We start from the raw sequence: 21,276 nt of genomic DNA on the forward strand, positions 1-21,276 counted from the left end.
AAGTTTCTTTAGTCAAATTTCATTACCTACGTGAGACTATAAATAGAAGGAGCATTGGTCTTGTTGATTGATTTGATGCTTTATTGTAGGTTTTGTATTCATGGGCATTGGTCTTGATTTTGGACGCTGCTTCGCTGGTCAAATGTTCAGCAGCCAAGTCTTGTTCCTTGACTTCTCCTTCCGTGATGATTTATTTGATTTCTTATTCGGCATTGTTGATTGATTTGATGTTTTATTGTAGGTTTAGTCAAATTTCATTACCTATCTTCTGATGAAATATTCAGAAATCAAGTCTTATTCCTTAATTTCTTCTTTCGTGATTGATTTGATTTCTTATTGGGCATTGGTCTTGTTGATTGATTTGATGCTTTATTGTAGGTTTAGTCAAATTTCATTACCTAGGTGATACTAAATAGGAGGAGCATTGGATCCTTTACTGTAGATTTTGTATCCATGGGCATTGGTCTTATTGATGCTTTCGCGCAAACGACAATGGGTTGGAATGGTATACAAAATCAACAGATCTTACTTAATATAAAATATCATGGCTACACAAACCGTTGAAGGTAGTTCTAGATCTGGCCGTCCAAAACATCACACCGTTGTTTTATTTTCTTGGTTTGGTACTGTTGGAAAACTTTATTTAATGAACACAAGATTTTGGATTTCCGTTTACATTGGTCTGAGTTGAATCCATGGCTACATTTTCTTTGCTGCCTACTTCCTTTTGTTTATTTCGAAGAAAACGAAGATAGATGGGCGTCTCGTCTAAGACTTCATCCATTCAATAAAGTTCTTGAAGGTCTTGTACGATTGTCCGCCTTCTTTGATATTGTTCATGGCCACTTCCTTCAGTTTCGAAGCTCTCGCTTTGCAGTTTTCATCGCCGAGAAGTTGCTCCACCTTGGTCTTGATTTCTCCTTCCGTGATGATCCCGCTTTCATTCTTATCGAATCTCAGTCCCACCTTCCAAATATCGCAAATGTAGCTCTCATTGAGCAACTGGTCAGCAAAGTACGGCCAGCACAAGAAAGGAAGCCCATTGCTTAGGCCTTCCAGGGTAGAGTTCCAACCGCAGTGGCTTACGAAGCAAGCAATCGAAGGATGACTGAGAACCTTTTGTTGAGGTGCCCAACCGACCACCAGACCGCGGGAGCCTACTCGCTCTTGATATCCTTCCGGGTAGGGATCACTTGTACCATCAGTGGTATCCGGCCTCACAACCCACAGAAATGGCCTCCCTGACAACTCAAGAGCCAAAGCAAGCTCTTGGAATTGTGTTTGATCGAAAACCGTGAAGCTACCAAATGCAACGTAGATAACCGAGCTGGGTTTCTGTTGATCCAGCCACTCTAAGCAAGTTGAGTCTTGTGGCCAGAAGTTTCCTTCTGAGTTCTCGAGCCGGCTGCTTGCCAAAAGCGGGCCTATTGGTAAAATCTCGGGTGCTAGGGTGAACGCTGCCGGTTCAAGATCATACGCCGAGTTGCAGACAAGCCAGTCTGCCGCTTTCGCATACTTACTGTTTCTTACTAAAAGTTGAAAGATGATTTTCTGAGTGTCTAGTGTATGAAAGCATGTCCACAGCAAGTCTGCAGTTTTCATTTTGGGAAGATTTTTTGCCAACTCAATTTCTTGGCTTTTCAACGGAGTTCCTGCCGTAAGTGAATCATAACAAGAATATAATTAGTGAATTAGATCAAAATATTTCTTTGTTAATCAAATTATTGTTACGATACCATCATCGTCGTCGATGATTCCTTCATGAATCAACTTTGGAATATTGAAACTCAATGCCAAAGCTGCAGCTGATGCAGGCCAAAAGGCAACCCGCCGGATTTTCATTTTCGCTGCCACGTCCAGAGCCCACCCGGAATTCTCATCAGCAAGAACACAAGCGACCTTGTCATTTTCTTCTTCATTGATCTTTTCTATCAACTCCTCCAACTTCTCCGGCATGACTCGTTGCATTCCTTCACACAACAGGCCTAGGTCATTCCTGTCCTCCCCGGGTTCTAAGCCATCTGGAAGTGAAACTAGATGAATACGATCTCCTACATGAGTTTCGCCAGCCAAGGCGTTCACAATGCGTTTGTGATTGAACTCTGTGTTCACAAATGTGACTTTGAAGCCATGATTGGCTAAGCATTGTGACAACTCCATCAAGGGAAGCACATGGCCTTGTGCCGGAAAAGGAACAGCTATTATATGTAGGTTGCTCATTTTTGTTCTTGATCTTTCCCTTTTCCGCTATGAGATGTTTTCGAATGTAGCTTCCCTATCGTGTCATATATAGGAGAAGCCCGGAGCATCGTATTAGGAAATATTATATACGGTATTATATGTAAATATCTGGTATTATATTTACCTAAATAGATTTGAGTCAAATCTCACAAAATATGGGTCACTGTTAATGTAGGGTTGATTAGTTGATTAGGTGGTGTGTATATTGTACAGTATACTCTGCTAATTGAGACAGACGAAAAGCATTCAATCTATCACTTGTCATAGACTTCCAATCTAGCCATTTGAATATTCAACTATTTTAACATGGTATCCAGAGCATGAGGTTCTCGTGCCTGATTGCCCACGTTTTCAACTCTCATCAATTTTTAAATATCATGTCAGACACATTTGTTCAACCTCAACCACAGAAAAATAAAAACAATAGCAATATCCGCATCAATTCATCAAGTCAATATTATGTTCATCGTTCAGATTAGGGGTGGAAAAAATTTATAAAAATTCCGAACCAAACTGAAAAAATACTGATTTCAAACCGAAAATGCCCCAAACCGAATTTTCCAAAATTTTTGGTATGCTATCCTCAAACAATACCGAAAATTCGGTATGGGAATCGGAATTGTCTTCCCAATATTTCGGTATTCCCATACCAAACTGAAATATAAAATTTTAATTATTTTATATACACACACAGATAATATATATATATATATATATATATATATCATGTTGGCACAATAATGAAAAAATCATGTTACTTTATTTTTCATCCCTGCAACATAAAGATATGAAGGATTATGATATGTGTTATGTGTCATTCTATTTCATTGATAGGAGTCACCTTTACTGGAAGTAACACAAACACCAGTGTTAAAGTTGTTGAAGAAAGTAGAGAACATAAACACTGGAACTGTAATGAGTATTCCACAGAATCACAAAAAGGTATATAACTTCTATAATAGGTTTGCCTTCTAGTGTATTCTTAAATGGTAAAACAACTCTGTTTTATAGGTTATAAACTTATAAATGCATCTCAGTACTAAAAAATAAGATATCACATAAAACTTATCCGCAGTTGTACTAGTGGTTGTTTCAGAGTTTAATGTTGCCTACCAATATCGTTTGATCTATTCATGCATTATTCCTTCTACCTCCTCAACTTCATGCCAAGTAACTCATCGGGAGTATGAACTTGAAACTAGTAATTGAAGAACAATCACGAAACGAAGGAAAACAAGGAGCACAGTAATGTTTGAAGTATGTACTTGATTATTTCAGTGAAAATATAACAGCTATGGGAATTGGGAATACATAATCACCAAAAGCCCAAAAATATTTCGGGATTCCTGATTGTCCCGAAATACCGAAACTATTTCGGGATTCCCGAAATTTTGGTTTGGGATCGGTCTTGAAATTAGGAATATCGAAAATTTCGGTTTGGGAATCGGGACTAAGGTTTTGGTTCACTATCCCATACCGAACCACCCCTAATTCAGATAACCCCGGTATCGTTTCAGAAAAATTGAATGGTCCCAATTATTCATCTTGGAGTAAATCCATGATCCATGCTCTCACAACCAAGAATAAAATTGGCTTCATCGATGGCTCCATTCAACCCCCTTCAGCAACAAGTGAATCGAAAGAATTTGGTCTCTGGAATCAATGCAACAATATGATTTTGTCATGGCTTCGTAATAAGTTGAATCTGATTTATCTAAAAGAGTTGTTCATGCCAAAAGCGCCCAAAAAGATGTGGGAAGATTTCAAAAATCAGTTTTCACAGAAGAATGCACCAACAATCTATCAGATTCAGAAGTCCATCACATCTCTCTCATGAGGCTCCATGACAGTCTTGGCTTATTTTACAAAACTTAAAGACCTTTGGGATGAATTAGAGACATATCGACCTCTTCTTACATGCGATAAAACAAAGGCACATAATGAGCAAATAGAAGAAGATCAGATGATGCAATTTCTTATGGGTCTTAACGACGTTTACAATGGAGTTCACAGTAATATCCTTATGATGACACCATTACCTAAAGTTTGTCGAGCATATTCACTTGTCATTCAAGATGAAACACAACGACAAATGACATCAGGATCAACTAAAAATCTCTCAATCGCTGCTGCAGTCCAAAGTCGATCGAACCATTCCTCTAATAGTTCCAAGAATCTTCGTTGTGAATACTATGATAAAGATGGACACACATTTAAAAATTATAGAACTCGAAAATATTATTGCAAATTTTGTAATAAAAGAGGCTACACTGTAGAATAAAGAATGGGACCGAGGTCTCTAGTTAGGGGGGAAACCAAGACAAGAAAACAAAAAAACAAACCTCACTCCCGTGGTCCCATATCAGCAACCCACGTGCTGCCCTCCTGCTGCAAATGCCGCTGCTGGGTCATCCTCTCTTGCTGCCAACGCAGCACATGGTCCTCATCTTGCTGCCAATACAGCAGCTGCCCCCCCCCCCCCCTCCCCCCCCTCAACCACACATGTCTCAATCAAATGCTCTGGAAGGACTTTCAGCAGAACAGCTTCAACAGTTGCCCAAGCTGTATCTATGATAAATTTAAGAGAGTTTTAACGAAAAACTTACGGTAATATTCATTTTAACGAAAAATTATATTTTTATATTAAAAAGTTAAACCTTGTATTATTTATTTTACTTTTTATTTTATTATTATCGTTAAAACTCAAAACTTTCAAGTTCTTTTCATTACTTTTGTTTAAATTTAAATCATACTCCGGGTGATAACAATGCTTATGCAAAAGCTGCAAGTCTGTTTCCTTTTACTGTTGCTTCTGTTAATTTCATATTTATAAAGTCTTGAATTTTGGAAACCGGGCCACCAATCACATCACCTCAGACTCCTCACTTTTCAATAAAGCCTTGCAACGAAGCCTCGATATTATCTGTACACACACACACACATATTTGATGAATCTATATATACACATATTTCAGTATTAACTGTGGAAACAGATCATGGTAGTGATGGTGATGGTGGTTATTGCAGAGCTACTACACTAGAAATTAAAGGAATGGGGATGGATGGGTGCACGTAGCAAATTTGAATGTGATGGATATTTCCCATAATCTCTCCATGAAATTGACAGCAGTGCCCCTTGTGGCATGCAGTGTTTGTGATGATAGTGGCAAGTTTTTATTTCTCAGCACAGTCAAGAATCCCATGTGCAAAAGCCAAATTTGAGGGGTCTTTGCCTGGGAAAACTTTCAAGGTGTGGCGGTCACACTGACACGAGAGATGTTGCTAGTTTATATATTATAGTATGAATTGATGATTAAGTTGATATTTTTTAACTTTTTTTGGTTTGGTATAAAAAAAATCATATTCCAACGAGGATTTGAGTTTTGATGCAAGGGGTTGAACACACTGCTCTAGTCAACTACTCTAATCCACGTATCTTGGAATATAATGTTATTAAATATATGGATGTGATATAACATGACTAGATTGATTACCAACATTAATATACAATATTCACACCGACAAATTTCATCTTTGCTGGTTTGGATGCCTCGTGTGCTATGTAATTTTTTAGGTGTGGCGGTTGTATTAATTACTACGTGGTGTTACTAATTGAAGTACTATTATATGGGTGTCTTTGCCTGGGAAAAATTTCAAGGTGTGGCGGTCTCACTGACATGAAAGGTGTTGCTAGTTTATGTATTATAGACGATTAAGTTGATATTTTCTAACTTCTTTTGGTTTGGTATAAAAATCATATTATAATGAGAAATTGAATTTTGGTGTAAAGGGTTAAACACACTACCCTAAACAACTACTCTAATTCATGTATTCTGAAATATAATATTATTAAATATAGGAATGTGATATAACATGACTAGATTGATTACCAGCATTAATGTACGATATTCATACGGAAGAATTTCATCTTTGCCGGTTTGGATGGCACGTGTGCTCTATATTTATTTAGGTGTGGCAGTTGTATGAATTACTACGTGGTTTTACTAATTGAAGTACTATTATATGGGTGAATAGTAAAACTAATATATGTGGATTTAGAGTAAAAATTTACTAAATAAATACATATAGTATAACATGCGTTGATCGACAACACGTCAGACGACAATAATGTCATCTTTGCCCGTTTGGATGTGTCATGTAGTAAGTAAATCTGTATGTTACTTAACGTTCTTTCTGCTACGTGTAATTATGCGTGTTAAGCTTGTAAAAGGAAACCATGTGCAAAAGCATCAGCAGAGGTCCACAGCATCTCAGCATGCTGTGCTGGTACCGTTTTGCTGGTAAGGGAAAAATTAAGAGTACCGTTGGTTACTTTGGGATACGAAAGTGGCTACGACGTGTTTGTCAAGGCTCATGGTGGTGGCCTTTCTGGTCAGGCGCAGGCGATATCCCTTGGCATTGCTCGAGCTTTGCTAAAGGTCAGCGAAGACCATAGAAGACCTCTCAGAAAGGAAGGGCTGCTGACCAGAGACGCCAGAGTAGTTGAAAGGAAGAAGCCTGGTCTCAAGAAAGCTCGCAAAGCCCCTCAGTTTTCAAAGCGTTAGACTCGTCTTTCCTTTTCTATGCTGTGAACATCGCAAGCCATACAAAGATCTCGGCTTCCATTGTAGATTAAAGCGGCCTTTGTGGTAAATCTTTTTGTGCACTATATGAACAGGTTTTCATTTGGAAATGTGAATGTAGATTGAAAGCAAGGAATTTGGTAACTTAATTTGCTACTTCCCATAACTTGATTGCTAGACATATTTATGTTTCTAGTGTTGTATCATATGATCCTAGAGTTTGCGGGCATAAATTCAAGTACTGGGCGAAAGCAGCTTGCTCGCTAGATCGCCTTTTTCTCAACAACTTCCGGCGAATACTCTGATCAGCAAGAACACAAGTGATACTACGTGATACTATAAATAGAAGGAGCTTTAGGATCCTTTACTGTAGATTTTGTATTCATGGGCATTGGTGTTGTTGATGCTTTAGGGCAAACGACGATAGGTTGGAATGGTATACAAAGTCAACAGATCTTACTAAATATAAAATATTACGGCCTATACAAACCGTTGAAGGTAGTTCTAGATCTAGCCGCCCAAAACATCACGCTGTTGTTTTATATTCTTGTTTTGGTACTGTTGGAAAACTTTATTTAATGAACATAGGGTTGCCGTTTACATTGGTCTCAGTTGAATCCATGGCTGCATTTTCTTTGCTGCCTATTTCCTTTTGTTTATTTCGAAGAAAACGAAGATCGATGGGCGTCTCGTCTAAGACTTCATCCATTCAATAAAGTTCTTGAAGGTCTCGTACGATTGTCCGCCTTCTTTGATGTTGTTCATGGCCACTTCCTTCAGTTTCGAAGCTCTCGCTGTGAAGTTTTCATCACTGAGAAGTTGCTCCACCTTGGTCTTGATTTCTCCTTCCGTGATGATCCCGCTTTCATTCTTATCGAATCTCAGTCCCACCTTCCAAATATCGCAAATGTAGCTCTCGTTGAGCAACTGGTCAGCAAAGTACGGCCAGCACAAGAAAGGAAGCCCACTGCTTAGGCCTTCCAGGGTAGAGTTCCAACCGCAGTGGCTTATGAAGCAAGCAATCGAAGGATGACTGAGAACCTTTTGTTGAGGTGCCCAACCGACCATCAGACCGCGAGAGCCTACTCGCTCTTGATATCCTTCCGGGTAGGGATCACTTGTACCATCAGTGGTATCCGGCCTCACAACCCACAGAAATGGCCTCCCTGACAACTCAAGAGCCAACGCAAGCTCTTGGAATTGTGTTTGATCGAAAACCGTGAAGCTGCCAAATGCAACATAGATCACTGATCTGGGTTTCTGTTGATCCAGCCACTCTAAGCAAGTGGACTCTTGTGGCCAGAAGTTTCCTTCTGAGTTCTCGAGCCGGCTGCTTGCCAAAAGCGGGCCTATTGGTAAAATCTCGGGTGCCAGATTGAACGCTGCTGGTTCAAGATCATACGCCGAGTTGCAAACAAGCCAGTCTGCCGCTTTCACAGACTTATTGTTTCTTACTATAACTTGAAAGACGATTTTCTGAGTGGCTAGTGTATGAAAGCATGTCCACAGCAAGTCTGCGGTTTTCATTTTGGGCAGATTTTTTGCCAACTCAATTTCTTGGCTTTTCAACGGAGTTCCTGCCATAAGTGAATCATAACAAAAATATAATTAGTGAATTAGATCAAAATATTTCTTTGTTAATCAAATTATTCTTACGGTACCATCATCGTCGATGATTCCTTCATGAATCAACTTTGGAATATTGAAACTCAATGCCAAAGCTGCAACTGATGCAGGCCAAAAGGCAACCCGCCGGATTTTCATTTTCGCTGCAACATCCAGAGCCCACCCGCAACTCTCATCGGCAAGGACACAAGTGAGATTGTCACTTTCTTCTTCATTGATCTTCTCTATCAACTCCTCCAACTTCCCCGGCATGACTCGTTGCATTCCTTCACACAACAGGCCTAGGTCATTCCTGTCCTCCCCGGGTTCTAAGCCATCTGGAAGTGAAATTAGATGAATACAATCTCCTACATGAGTTTTGCCAGCCAAGGCGGTCACGATGCGTTTGTGATTGAACTCTGTGTTCACAAAGGTGACTTTGAAGCCATGATTGGCTAAGCATTGTGACAACTCCATCAAGGGAAGCACATGGCCTTGTGCCGGAAAAGGAACAGCTATTATATGTAGGTTGCTCATTTTTGTTCTTTATCTTTCCTTTTTCCGCTATGAGATGTTTTAGAATTTAGCTTCTCTATCGTATCATATATAGAAGAAGCCCGGAGCATCGGTTTAGGATTCATTGGGGAATCCACCATTTTGTCTCTTTGATTTAGGGTTCATTCCGGTTAGATTTACCCGTTTTACACGTGATTTTATTCCTTTCTTTGGTTTATTAGGATGTTGTTTTGCTGGTACATTCAGCGAACGGCTTTAGTTTCATCAATCTATTGTTGTATACTTTTGTTCTATTACTGATGGAACTAGGTTTCATTTTCTTTTTCTGGACGCACTGAGCGATTTAAACACAAACTCGGTTTCATTTTCTTTTTGGGTAATTAAATTCATTATTGTCCTTAATTTTGTTGTTATTTTTCTGGTTTATATGCTTTATTGCCTTATGCTGAGCTATGCTGCGGATTTCTTTGTTTTCTTCCTTTTGTTTTTCTATCTAAATTGTTATCTTCCTTTTGATTTATTGCCCTTTCATATGCTAGTGGAATTATTGAAAGTTTGAACTTTTGAAACGGGCCTTGACCACTTTTGTGAAACTCTGGGTCTGGGGCCACTCCTCTCTCCATCTTCTGATCTAGAAAGAAACAGAATAAAAAAGATTGACAAATGTCAAATCTGACACGCCCCGATCCCGATATTTCCTGAATACCAGGATAAGCACGTACTGACCGACACCCAAGGGTGATAAAAACCATTTATTGAGTGCAAATGCTAAAAACAAGGAGTAGATAAGACTTATAAATATAAAAGAATAAAGAATATGCATTTAAAGAACGTGTTCAGAGCATACAACTAACTAGAACACTAAAAGAAATAATACAAAATTGAATGAAACAAAAGATGGATCCTACATCGAGAGGACTCGAAGATGCTGATGTAGAAGTGCCTGCACGCCTGGATTGTATGCCTCGATTATAAGTCCTGAAGGGGGCACAAAACAAACATGAGTCAACCAAGTTGATATATATAAATAATAAAACAGTTATTATTATTTATATATAATAAAACATGAGTGAACCAAGTGAGCAGATAGTCAGGGGAAAATACACTCCAGGCCTCATGCCGGCTCTCCGTCCATGTGCTAATAGCTAGAGGAAACACACTCCAGGCTCTATGCTAACACCAAACCGTTGCCCGGGACGGACCGGAATCTATCCCTACGTCCTGTAGCGGAAAAATGACCACTAGGTAAGTACAAAACCATTGAACATATATATATATATTGAAAAGCAACTTCATAGTATAAAGTCATTCATCATCTATACTATAAAGAGGTGTTCTAAACATGCTCTAAATATCATATCGTCATCCATCGGATACTCTATAAGAACACGGGTTATAGGAAAAATAGTAATAATTCAAACTAGCCTTAGTAAGCATGTTATCTCATAAAACGTTTCATAAAACATAGTCATCAAATCATGCTTCATGTATACATTTCTACTATTAAAACATGCATTTTTAAAGGGGTCCACTCACAGTACTTCGCCGCCGAAGAGCCACGTAACTAGCGAAGACAGAAACACCACAAATAATTGTCCCTAAGCACATAAATGGTACATTTAGTCAAACTCTACTTGAACAACTTAATCTGGGAAAACGGACATCGGAAATGGGTTCAGGACGTCGAAATTAGCCTAGAAGGGGTTCTGGACGAAAACCAGAAAGTCAACCCAAAAAGTCAACGATCAACGTTGATCGATCAAAGTCAACATTGACCGGGTCAATGGTCAATGTTTCAAAGCCAACGGATCTGGGTCAAGGGTTTTGGATTGGACCAGGTTGGGCCTAAAGGGTTTGGACTTAGGTTAGGTTTAGGTTTAGGTAGGTTGGGCTTAGGATAATGGGTTAATGGGTTAAGGGTTTAGCTATTTAGGTGGGCTAGGATTTAATGGGTTTAGGACTAGGTTTTGGGTTACTCGGGCCTAGGTGGGAGGCCCAAAGGTTGAGGCCTTAGGTTCTAAAAGAAAAGGGTTGAGGGAAATTGGGTTTAGGACTTGGGCTCGGGGCCCTCAACAGCTCATGGCCCAAAGGCCTTTAACAAATAATTTAAAACAAAACAAATAATAAAAAGGGGTTTGGGCTTGGGTCTGAAACGGGCCTAAGGCCCCGATGGTCTTTGAGGAGACTTGAAATGCCTAAGTTCCTTGGGTTTTTGAGCTTGGTAGGAATGGCCCGAAGGGCCTGTGTTTGTTGGGTCGCCGGACCTCAAGAAGAAGAAGGCCGGATTTAGGCCCAAAAACACCTCGAAAGCCTCGAAGGTCGCCAGAAACTGGGTAAGATTCAAATGGATATAACTTTTTCAATACTCAACGAAATTGGGTGATTCAAAAATGAAAGTTGTAGTACTCAGCGAGATGAAGAGATTGATACCTTGCACGCAGGCCCACTCACTGTGGTTTGGCCTGAAATTGGCTCGAAAGCCGTCGGACCTCGCTAGAAAATCTGGAAAACGCCTTCCCGAGTTATTTTGGTGTTTAAACCGTACCACAACAATTCAAACACTATCTAAACACAATAATGAGCACGATCTAAGGAGATTTAGGTGTGCTTTGCACTTACCTCAACAAAGATCTCGTGCATAGTGATTGTGCGCAATGCCGAGATGGATACTGAAGGTGAGGGAGAGAAAGATGAAGCTCGGATGATGAAGATGATGGTGAAGTCCTTGTGATGGCTATGTGTATATATGTATGGGTGAGTGTGTATTTTCTTGTCGGAGAGAAGATCACCAAGAGGGAGAGAGGTAGAAATGAGACAGAGAGAGAGAGCCCGGGAAGAATGAGAGGAGAGAGAGAGAGAGGTGAAAGGCTTGGACCCGGGAACAACAAACAAAAGGTGGGCCCCTTGGGCACACCTATTAAGACCCAAAAAGCTATTTTTAAAAAGAAAATATCCCAAAACTTAGTGAAAATACAAAAATACCCTTTTTGTTCCGTAAATCCCGTGATAGATTGTTACAAAATCCGATAAAGATAAAAATAAAATTCCTCCATTTTAAGAAATCTTAAATTTAGTCTCCTTAGCATCATCCGTTGGTTAATAATACGTCAAGGAATTAAACTACAAAACCTAATTAAAGAAAATCATAATTAAGATTAACTAGAAAGAAGAAACCAATGCATTATGGTACAAGGAAATACATTCCATTCCATGAGCAATCTAGGGCTGACCAGGAGAAGGAAAAGGACCTTGGTAATTCAGGTCCCACATTCCACGTGGCTGAAAGTCCCATGTCCTAATCTAAACCCACGTGGACAACAGAAAATGATGGTGAAATTTACAGTAAAAACACCAAATCCATGGTGTTGTCAGCAGTCAACATTTTTGTTGGGAAAGTACCAAATAATCCCACCAAATCCCAAGCTTCTTCGTACATAACCAACCAATCAAGTAAGTAACCCCACAGAATTTTTTCGTCATTTTCGTTAAAAATAAAAAAATAAAACACTTTGGTGGATCATGAACGGATCAGATTCTGATGATGCAGACAGACAGACAGACAACACAAGTACTTTTCAAGAGAACAACAAAAGACAAACAAATTATTTTTAAAGTCCCCATGAAGTTGGAAGCTTCGGCAACCTTTTCGGATAGATTTTCTGGGTTCCCCCACCGAAAATTCAAAGGCCAAATTACAAGCATTTACACGTGACCAATCAGAATAAAGAAAGATACTATCATTAATGTCAGGAAAAAAAAAAAAAAAAAGAGAAGAAGTTAAAATTACAACCAACTTTCATAATATTATTCAATTTTCCTAGCTAACTTGAACTGTTTTTCATCTTCAACATCTCAACTCTCTCTCCTGGTTCATCCAGCACATCTTTATGCAGAAAAAGACCTGTGAAAACGGCGAAAAGAGCGGCGGAGGAAGAGAAAAAGAGAGGAAATGCGACACTGACAGTGCCCGTAGCTACCGGAGATTCTTGTATAAATTAGGTATGGCTAGATTAAAAACTAATTTATGCAACTTAGGGCAACTAAGAGACATCCAACGACGATCCCCCTGCTACTTCAGGCACTCTACCTATTCTCCTCTGCAACTTCATCAAAATATACAAGAGAACCATATGTACTTTCTCAAAAATGACAACAATAGGTGTTGGTTCAAAAATGAACGAGCGGCCTTTGTTACTTGGGGTCGACTTCCTGCATTCCATCTTTTCAATCTTCTTTCTTCAATGCCAGCATATATGTCAGTAAAAGCGATCATAAACGGGTGCATGAGCGGGATATGGAATGCATATGGATGAAAAGGGGAGAGCATTCAGGCGGGAGGAGCACTCAATTCAGAATCACAGTGAAAGACAATGAACCCCTTCTGGTAGATGTCTTGGCAGTGGCTGTCCAGTGACATATCGTTGGGGAAATGGTTTTGGTGCAGTTGGAACTGTACCGGATGAAGAAGAGACCCCAGACGTAGCTGCTTGGGGGATATGGAACCTGGCAAACCGGTTGATGACGGAAAATCTTTCCAACTCCTGGCATTCCAGTCTTAAGTCTAGAATTGATACCTTGTCTAACCTGCATCATTAAAAGATAGCATGATTCATGATACAAAAGAAATTTTACTAAACGGCCGAAGACATAGTTCTAAGGCATAGTTCCAAAGATAGCTACATATACCAAATGTGGTTATTCTGGCAGATTGACAAGGCATAGTTCTAAGGATTTATCCAATTTTCGCAGGAACACATGCAGTTCTGAATCCAAAAGCACCTATTCTTTTTACCCTTAGAAATAAGGTAAGTACCTGACGTCTGACATAACTAACATCTCTGACTATACCAGAATTTGAAAAAAATGGTTGAGTACCCCTGTAAACTTCTAGCAGAGTTGCAGATCTGGTTATTAAGGAAAAAGCATACACAACTGAGCCCTAGTCCAACTGCTTACGGTCAGTTACAAGAAACAATTTTCTACCATTCATTCCCGATGAAGACTTCATGAACAGAAAACTTTGGCATACCTCAGTAAGTCATTTTCCAGCTTCTCCGATCTATTCGTGAACTCTTCCACAGCTTTTGACAAGTACTGCTCATCAATATTTTCAGAAACTTTAGGCTTTTCCGCAATCCTACAAAACATTTGCAGAGGAATTAATTCTTAGACGGCCAAATCCTCAAACCTTACAACTCGAAGCACTAGAACTTTTTATAAACTTCATATTTAAAATCTCTCTCTCTGGCTCTCTCAAAAAACCATGAAAGGTGACTTACATATCACTGTCGTTCAGTGGCGCATGAATACTATTTCTTTTGCTGCAGGTCAGGGTGCATGCATCTCCTAATGATAATTTAGCAACAAAATATGTCACACTATCATAGTACAGTGCAGCGTCTGCTGAGAGAATGGATGCTGGTGCAGGGCTGAGCAATTGCTGCAGAAACTGTGTTGTGAAGATAAGCCTTCTCTTCGATCGAAGGATCGGACGTCCATCTTCAATCATTTCAAACTCATGTCCAACCTGCCATTAAAAATGAACAATACATAAACACTAGGATCCAAATACCTGGGAAATTTTTTAAAGTGGAATGAATTGCATGGTTGACCCATTTAACTAGAAGCTCACTTTCTCAATCAGCCGATTGCATGCCAAGGCCCATTCTTGCTCTGCCATACTGCATAAACAAATGCAATTCAAAAGTTAATAAATAAGCAGAAACGACCCAAGGGTTGTGCGCTTCAATGAACAAAGGAGTAACTCATCTTCTACACACCAAATTTGACATAAAGAAAATAAATGGGGAGCAATAGTAAATACCTGACATCTTGAACCCTTTTGGAACCTTGTGTCACTTTGTGCCATGGTAGAAGTTCTGATGTTTCAATTTTGCGTTTCTTTGGTCTCACAATACCCAAACTTTCATCAATGGCATCTGAAGGTAACACACAAGGATCTATGAAGGGTTCACTTGTTATCAAATTCGTCGCTGTACTTGGCCAGTCTCTGTTGCTTTGACTAGCATTAGAAGCATCTATCTGTTCCACAGAAGAATGTATGTTTAGGCTCTGAGAAGGCTTCATGAGTGAGAACTGCTCCGTAGCAGGCCTTGCATCATACATTGGTTGCATCTGCCCATTTCTGAAAGTCCCATACTGTTTAAACCAGTTCGATGCCATGCTTAGATTCGCCCGAGAAGTTTCACCATTATGAGATAACACATTATTGCCAGTAGATTGACTCTGAGAATCACTTTCACCAAATGCAACCATGCCTTGGGCTTGGAAAGCAGCTTGTGAAGAAGTTTTTACACTTGGACCTTCTCTTGCATCTGCCAGGAAACTTGGTGCATTGGAATTTCCAAGTGGCGATAACTTGTGAGCTGGTGTAGAATTCAGTTCACCATCATTGTTATGACCATAAATTGACTGCTGTCCTTCCATAGCAGTTACCTGTTGTACATCCAGATCCCTCCTACTTGGATCAGCCTCTTCATTCTTCGTAGCCTGCACTTGGTGTAGCCGGGAGTAGTCATGATGAAATCCATGTGAATGTTTTAAAGCATGGCCAAGAAATCCAAGATTTCTTGCAGAGGAAGCCAGGCCATTGTTGTTGCTATGTTGTATTCCACCAAGATCCTGCAGTTGTGAATGATTCAACAATGAACCAGAGGCAAAAGCACTAGGATCGGAGACATTCCTTACCCCTGTCTGTGAAGCATCAAGCATCCTCTCTTTCCCTTGCTGCTCTTGTGCAGAAATGAAGCCTTGTAAACTTGTAGAGGAATGGCCAAATTCGGATGACCCATATCCACCATCCTGGGTATTCAGACCATTTAGCTCCTTTGAAGCCAACGAAGTAGTTTCCATGCCAGAAAGATGTTGCTGACTTGGGTTATTTGTCCATAAACTCTGTGGCTTCACTGATACTCCACCCCGTGCAGGTATGCCTGACATAAAAGGAGGCTGAGAAACTGGAGCAGCTTCAAGAACAGGGAATTGTTGACCACCAGAGTTGACAAAAGACTGCTGAGAAATATCTTGAGATAGAGCAAGGTTGGAAGGTGGATGTCTTGCAGCAGAACCAGTTAATGTTGTCTGATTAGATGGACCAGGTACATTAAACAGATGCTGCGTTTGAAGCTGATTCCTTGAAAATATAGGACTGGATGTAATTTCTGCAATAGAGCTTCCATGCATATAAGATGCAGGGATGCTCGATTGTCCACCGATACTAAATTTATCATCCCAACGGGATCTTGGTGATGATTCATGTGATTGGGGCAAAGATTGAGAAGGGGATGGAGTAGACCAGGTCTGATTTTTCTCTCTTAAACTAGAATCCATTTGCATTTGATTGGAATTAGTAGCTGGTTGGATCATACCCTGAGAAGAGAAAAAAGTGTTTGAATTGGATTGTTGTTGAGATGGGGAAGCAAATTTCAAAGCAAAACCTTGAGAAGCAGAAGACTGATTGTAGATATGAGAACCAGAAGCTCCAGGAGTTTTTGCCTCAGTTACCTCAGATAATGGATTAAATCCAGAAGGGCCAAACTGTGCAATAGAACTATTCTCCTTCGACTGGTGAACCCTGCTAAGAAGATGAAGCATATTTTGACTGTTGCGGTTAAGCCATCCAAAGATTCCACAAGAATATACAAAATAGAAGAGAGTGAATGTACAATAAAATTATATTGGAACAACGCAATAGTAAATATGCTAACGAATGCGAATATGTAAGGTAAATAATAAGGAAGGCTGCAGAGAATGTTTAATGTTCATTAGTATTCGAAAGAAAACTACCTTGTTTGTGCGGTCACATGCATGCCATTAGAATCCTCTGATTTCCGGTCATACGAGTTGTCCCTCTGGTAGCAATTTTGCTGCTGCTCATATGTTCCACCTTCCCTCCCATAAGAGTTACGCATAACACGAGAGCTGTCACTCATTTGACGCTGTTTTTCTCCAATGGCCTCATTATCCTCCTTGTTGCTAGATATAAAATGTTTCCCGTAATCAAGCTTATTATTATATTGGACTTGGTGATTGGTTTCCTGATGGACATTAGTCATGTGTGAATTTTGCACGGAATGAAAGTTAAAAATATTTGAATTTTCTCTGTTCCTGAGAGTATCCTCTGAGCCCAATTGTACTTGCTCCAATTGTCCAGTTGGTCTGGAAAATGAAGTTACCCTGGAATCACCTTCCCTATTCCACATATGACTCTCAGAGTTCCTATTGTACGTGCCTTCGTTAAAATCACCTGTCCAACAATCACCCACAATGTCAGGGAAACGTAAACAAGCATCATTTCCATTACAGGGTCAAAAATGAACAATCTTACCTTCTGGTTTACTGCTTTGACTGGTCCATATGCCGTCCAAACACATATGTGGCTGAACCTTCTGAGGGTTACAATCCAACCACTCACTAGAGTTTTTGGGAGACTTCTGATTGGATTCATGAGATTCATCCTGGTAAATCCCTTCTCGATGTTCAGATGTGAATTGGATGCCTGGCTGCGGAAAGCCGGGGAAGCTAGAATTAACACTTGAGTCATTAAGCATGGGAAAAGGTTTTGAACTTAAGGAAGAGACACTCTGCAGATTGTTATCAGCCCAACTTCCTTGTTGGTTCTCATTGTCCACGATGTTTGAAGGCTGATTACCAGTTGACAGCTCGGTATTCTGAAAAGTCAAACCACTCCACTCCTCTTGTTGGCCAGTATCACTACTAGAAGCTTCTGCTACAGCAGACTGCATTAGCGCGCTCCAGCTTCCACTTTGGAGAGAAGGAAATGAACTTTCAAATGCATCTCCAAAGCCTCCAGCCCCAATATCACTGTGCTTTACCATAGAAGGATCCCAAGTACTATCATCCATGTTAAACAAAATCTTCTCTTCCATTGGATCAAGGGGAACCAAACCCTGTGAAGGGCCATGCTGCATTGTTTTTTGCTGAAAGGTTCCCAGCCAGCCAGCTTGATCTTGCTTTCCACTGAGTTCTTGAAGTGATGTATTTGTTTGCAAGGTATTCCCTAGCTGGAGGTTACCCAATGGGGATCCACAATTTGAACCCTGAGTAGTAACGTGTCCAAATACATTTTTTCCCTGAAAGTCTTGTCGGGATACGAAACCCCCTTGAGGTGAGCAAATCTGGTCCGGAGAAGCAGTCATACAATGATCACCTACAAAGGGGTTACTGAAGGCTGATGACTGCACAGCAGGCTTCTGCATTTGATCATTAGCCTTGGTCAACAAATTTTCAGAATCCTGAGACATTGCTGGGAGATGGTACTGATTCATAGTCCCTCTTCCACTAGCAACAGGAGTACCATATAAAGATACATCAAACTGCTGAGAAGTAAGACCCATTGAGCTCAAAGTTTGACCTTGCTCTTGAGAAAAAATAACTCTATTAGAAACATTTTGTCCTGCTGGCGATCCACCCCGCTGCACCCAATTCATAAACATTTGTGGTGTATCATTAACGGGTGTTCCATTGATTAGTGGTGAAAAATGAACCCCAGAACCCTGCTTATTGATTGCAGAGAGCTGATTTACTGCATTATGTTGCCTTGCATCACCGAACTGTTGTACTTGCTGCTGCCTCTGAAGTTCTTGCAGTTTCTTAAACATCAGGTGCTGCTGCAACATCTGCATGTCATTGAACCCAGACTGCTGCATCGAGTGAAGCTGTGGAATGCCTTGGTGTTGTCCCCTCACAAGTTGTTGCTGCCTTCCAACGAAGTTAAACTCGCTGGAAGCTTCAGTAATTTCAGACCTTTCTGAATTGGTAGTCAAAGTGGGACTATCGCATGATGCATTTTCTTGCTCTGATTGAAGGAAAGATAAGCCTCTTGAGGTTAAAGTATGTGGAATGAAAACTGAGCTATCACCAAAAAACTGGCTTTCCTGCAAATCCTGCCGTCCAAGCATAAACTCATTCGTCTCCAGAAGTTGGTTTCTAGTCAATTCCGGTCTCTGAGACAACTGTGAATAGTTTTTATCAAACCTCAAGGACTCACCGCCCCGTCCTCTCCCAGAATCTGCAAATACCACAACAGATACGTTAGGGCATTCAAAAACACGAACTTCGTATTTAATACGTTACATTATGCAATTGTCCTGGGGGAAAATTCAAAGATTTATCCACTAATTGGGAAACAGAATGCGAACTCCAATGCAGACATGACAATCAAAACACAGAACCTATAAAGCAATCAAGAAGACCATAGAAGGTAAAGCCACTTATACCTAGTTGCTGTACATTACTCGTCTCTCTTTGTTTTCCCTGCCATTGATTATATATATGCGCAGGCCAATTACCGTCTGCAACTTGAGATTGACGGGAATAGTTGTCTAGCTGGTAAAAATTATGGATCCTGCCTTCAATTTCGTTACCAGGCATTAAATTCCCAGGCACCAAATTTTCTCAGCTAATTGTTTCTGTGAAAAATAGCTACGACTATATATGAGACCATTATGCATACGGCACCCTTATCCCGCCAATTCTGGGCACTCTCCAAACTGTCCTGCATATTTCATTGGACAAATTGAGATGAGAAGTACTGACAGACAATTTGACAAAAGACCAAATAATAAATATTGAAAATTTAAACACGAAAACCTTGAAAATACAGTTACATCAGATTTCAAATTCAAGCCGGTCTCATTATGGAGAACCGCTGAAACAGTTTGCCAATTGGTACCCACAACAACAAAGTTGCATGTGTCTTATTCGATTGCTTGCAAAATAAAATTTATGAGAGAGAGAGAGAGAGATCAAATTAGGGACTTGGATGTCCAGCTACAAGATTCAAACTTTCTCAAACATCTGAAATGAAAAAGATTCGAACTTTTCGATATTCACAGTTTCTTTTCAGCACCCGAATTTACGAATCTTATGAGAGTATGACAGCTAATACCAAACATGAGAAAGATAGCAAATTCAGCAGAAAATTAAGTTAATGCGAACTCGGGATTTCAAAAAACAAATCAAAGACTAAACACAAAGCACTTAAACTCTATAATTAAGCAACAGAAACCCAAATTAAATCAAAACCAAGATTCAAACTTTCCACCCAAAAACCCTAAAAAATCCAACAAAATCTTACCCAACAGCCAATGGAACCTCAATTCTCGCAAAAATACTAGGAAACCACCTGAATTTAACAAATTCCCATGTAATTTGACTAAAATTACAAACAGAAGACCTTAACAGCTCCAACTCTAATGTCTCACTCTTACAAGCTAAAGCAACAGAGTGTGAACTCAAAACCACAAACGAGCAAAAACCGGAGATTTGGGAGCTCACGCTGTGATCCAAGCCAGGAGAATTAGGGTTCTTCAAAATCGCGGACAGTACGGCGCCGTTCTGCTTCTTCGCAGCTCCCAATTCACATAGCAGTTGCTTAAGCTCCAAAACGACGTCGCAAATGGCTATCTCTCTCTCTCTCCGGTACTGAAGTTTCTCTCTCTAGGACTGGAGGAGTGAGAAACCGAAATTCATTTTTCGGACCCGAAGTCGAAGATAAAGCGATCCAACCAAAACACCGCTCCGAAAAAATTGTCTTCCAACAAACACTGCAGAGAGTCTCAGAAGAAAACGCCTCCCCAGCCTCGGAATCCGAATCTCAGGTGCGGACAAGGTTCGAGTAACCGAACCTACGGCACGGGGTTAGAGGCGTTAGTGTGCTTCGCGGGTGTTGGTGTGCTGTGATCTTTCAACCGTTTGATCAATAAATTTGGATGATCGACGGTTGGCTTAGTGGGGAGACGTAGCAAGTGTGCGTCATTGCTTGTGGCTTTGAAAGGAAAAGTGGACGGGATATTCGGATTTCACTCGCTTTTGTGCACGCGTGGAGCGGTGCACTTTATTTTCAAGCCAAACTTTTGAGCTTTTTGTTTTTTTTTAAGAATTTTGTAGATAATAAGTTTATATTATTTCTTATTTTTTCGGTTTATTTTCCCGCTGCTGGTTTAAGCAATCGAAGTGGGTTTAAGAAATGACATATTCTCCGGATCTCTTTCATCAAAATCACGAGATCAAGTGATCCGAACTCTTGAAATTTGATCTAACAGCTAAAAACAGAGAATCTCTTTAAAAGTTATAATAACTTTAGCTGTTTGATCAAATTTCAAGGGTCTGAATCACTTGATCAGATGGCCTAGGATCTCTTTCCTGGGTTTAATGGCAATAGATAAGAGAACACGTCAACAATAATTGTGTTATTTGAGATAAACTTTAGAAGAACGTATTTTTATAGTCGAGATAAACAACTTTAACATAAATATAATTTTGAATCCACCTCATTCCAACTCTTAAT

The 21,276-nt window shown here is 40.0% G+C and overlaps 3 protein-coding genes across 13 annotated transcripts; all 3 read right to left on the reverse strand.

Moving 5' to 3' along the window:
* Window positions 1-508: 508 nt before the first annotated feature.
* LOC137709322 (UDP-glycosyltransferase 83A1-like) lies at window positions 509-2,281 on the reverse strand. Its single transcript, XM_068448407.2, has 2 exons — window positions 1,737-2,281; window positions 509-1,652 (listed from the first exon to the last, which is right to left on the reverse strand). Exons 1-2 carry the CDS (start codon window positions 2,218-2,220, stop codon window positions 769-771), a joined length of 1,368 nt encoding a protein of 455 aa, XP_068304508.2. The 5' UTR covers window positions 2,221-2,281; the 3' UTR covers window positions 509-768.
* Window positions 2,282-7,184: 4,903 nt separating this feature from the next.
* Window positions 7,185-9,025, reverse strand: LOC137749147 (UDP-glycosyltransferase 83A1-like). The gene is made up of 2 exons (XM_068489260.2): window positions 8,486-9,025; window positions 7,185-8,401 (listed from the first exon to the last, which is right to left on the reverse strand). Exons 1-2 carry the CDS (start codon window positions 8,964-8,966, stop codon window positions 7,518-7,520), a joined length of 1,365 nt encoding a protein of 454 aa, XP_068345361.2. The 5' UTR covers window positions 8,967-9,025; the 3' UTR covers window positions 7,185-7,517.
* Window positions 9,026-12,517: 3,492 nt separating this feature from the next.
* LOC137707596 (uncharacterized) lies at window positions 12,518-20,543 on the reverse strand. 11 transcript variants are annotated; one of them, XM_088689147.1, is made up of 11 exons: window positions 20,265-20,525; window positions 19,205-19,482; window positions 17,293-18,996; window positions 16,752-17,211; window positions 16,470-16,539; window positions 15,654-16,334; window positions 14,770-15,587; window positions 14,578-14,626; window positions 14,225-14,472; window positions 13,975-14,082; window positions 12,518-13,529 (listed from the first exon to the last, which is right to left on the reverse strand). In XM_088689147.1, exons 2-11 carry the CDS (start codon window positions 19,356-19,358, stop codon window positions 13,301-13,303), a joined length of 4,521 nt encoding a protein of 1,506 aa, XP_088545273.1. In that variant the 5' UTR covers window positions 19,359-19,482; window positions 20,265-20,525; the 3' UTR covers window positions 12,518-13,300. The 11 variants fall into 11 exon arrangements, with proteins under 11 accessions (XP_088545273.1, XP_088545271.1, XP_088545272.1 ...); XM_088689145.1 differs by having other exon boundaries at window positions 16,470-16,542; XM_088689146.1 differs by having other exon boundaries at window positions 16,470-16,542; window positions 19,205-19,477; window positions 20,265-20,522.
* Between the last annotated feature and the right edge of the window lie 733 nt (window positions 20,544-21,276).

This window comes from Pyrus communis, chromosome 17, assembly GCF_041283825.1.
Source record: "Pyrus communis isolate YQ-2024b chromosome 17, ASM4128382v1, whole genome shotgun sequence".
NCBI lineage: Eukaryota > Viridiplantae > Streptophyta > Magnoliopsida > Rosales > Rosaceae > Pyrus > Pyrus communis.

What these genes read in the sequence shown, in the direction of transcription:
- LOC137709322 (XM_068448407.2), bottom strand. Translation starts at nt 2,220, where the DNA reads ATGAGCAACCTACATATAATAGCTGTTCCTTTTCCGGCACAAGGCCAT. An exon ending in AATCATCGACGACGATGATG is followed by an intron (nt 1,653 to 1,736) that starts GTATCGTAACAA and finishes CACTTACGGCAG; the next exon opens with GAACTCCGTTGAAAAGCCAA.
- LOC137749147 (XM_068489260.2), bottom strand. Translation starts at nt 8,966, where the DNA reads ATGAGCAACCTACATATAATAGCTGTTCCTTTTCCGGCACAAGGCCAT. An exon ending in AGGAATCATCGACGATGATG is followed by an intron (nt 8,402 to 8,485) that starts GTACCGTAAGAA and finishes CACTTATGGCAG; the next exon opens with GAACTCCGTTGAAAAGCCAA.
- LOC137707596 (XM_088689137.1), bottom strand. Translation starts at nt 19,358, where the DNA reads ATGCCTGGTAACGAAATTGAAGGCAGGATCCATAATTTTTACCAGCTA. An exon ending in CATGTGACCGCACAAACAAG is followed by an intron (nt 16,543 to 16,751) that starts GTAGTTTTCTTT and finishes TCATCTTCTTAG; the next exon opens with CAGGGTTCACCAGTCGAAGG. An exon ending in GCAATCGGCTGATTGAGAAA is followed by an intron (nt 14,473 to 14,577) that starts GTGAGCTTCTAG and finishes TTTTAATGGCAG; the next exon opens with GTTGGACATGAGTTTGAAAT.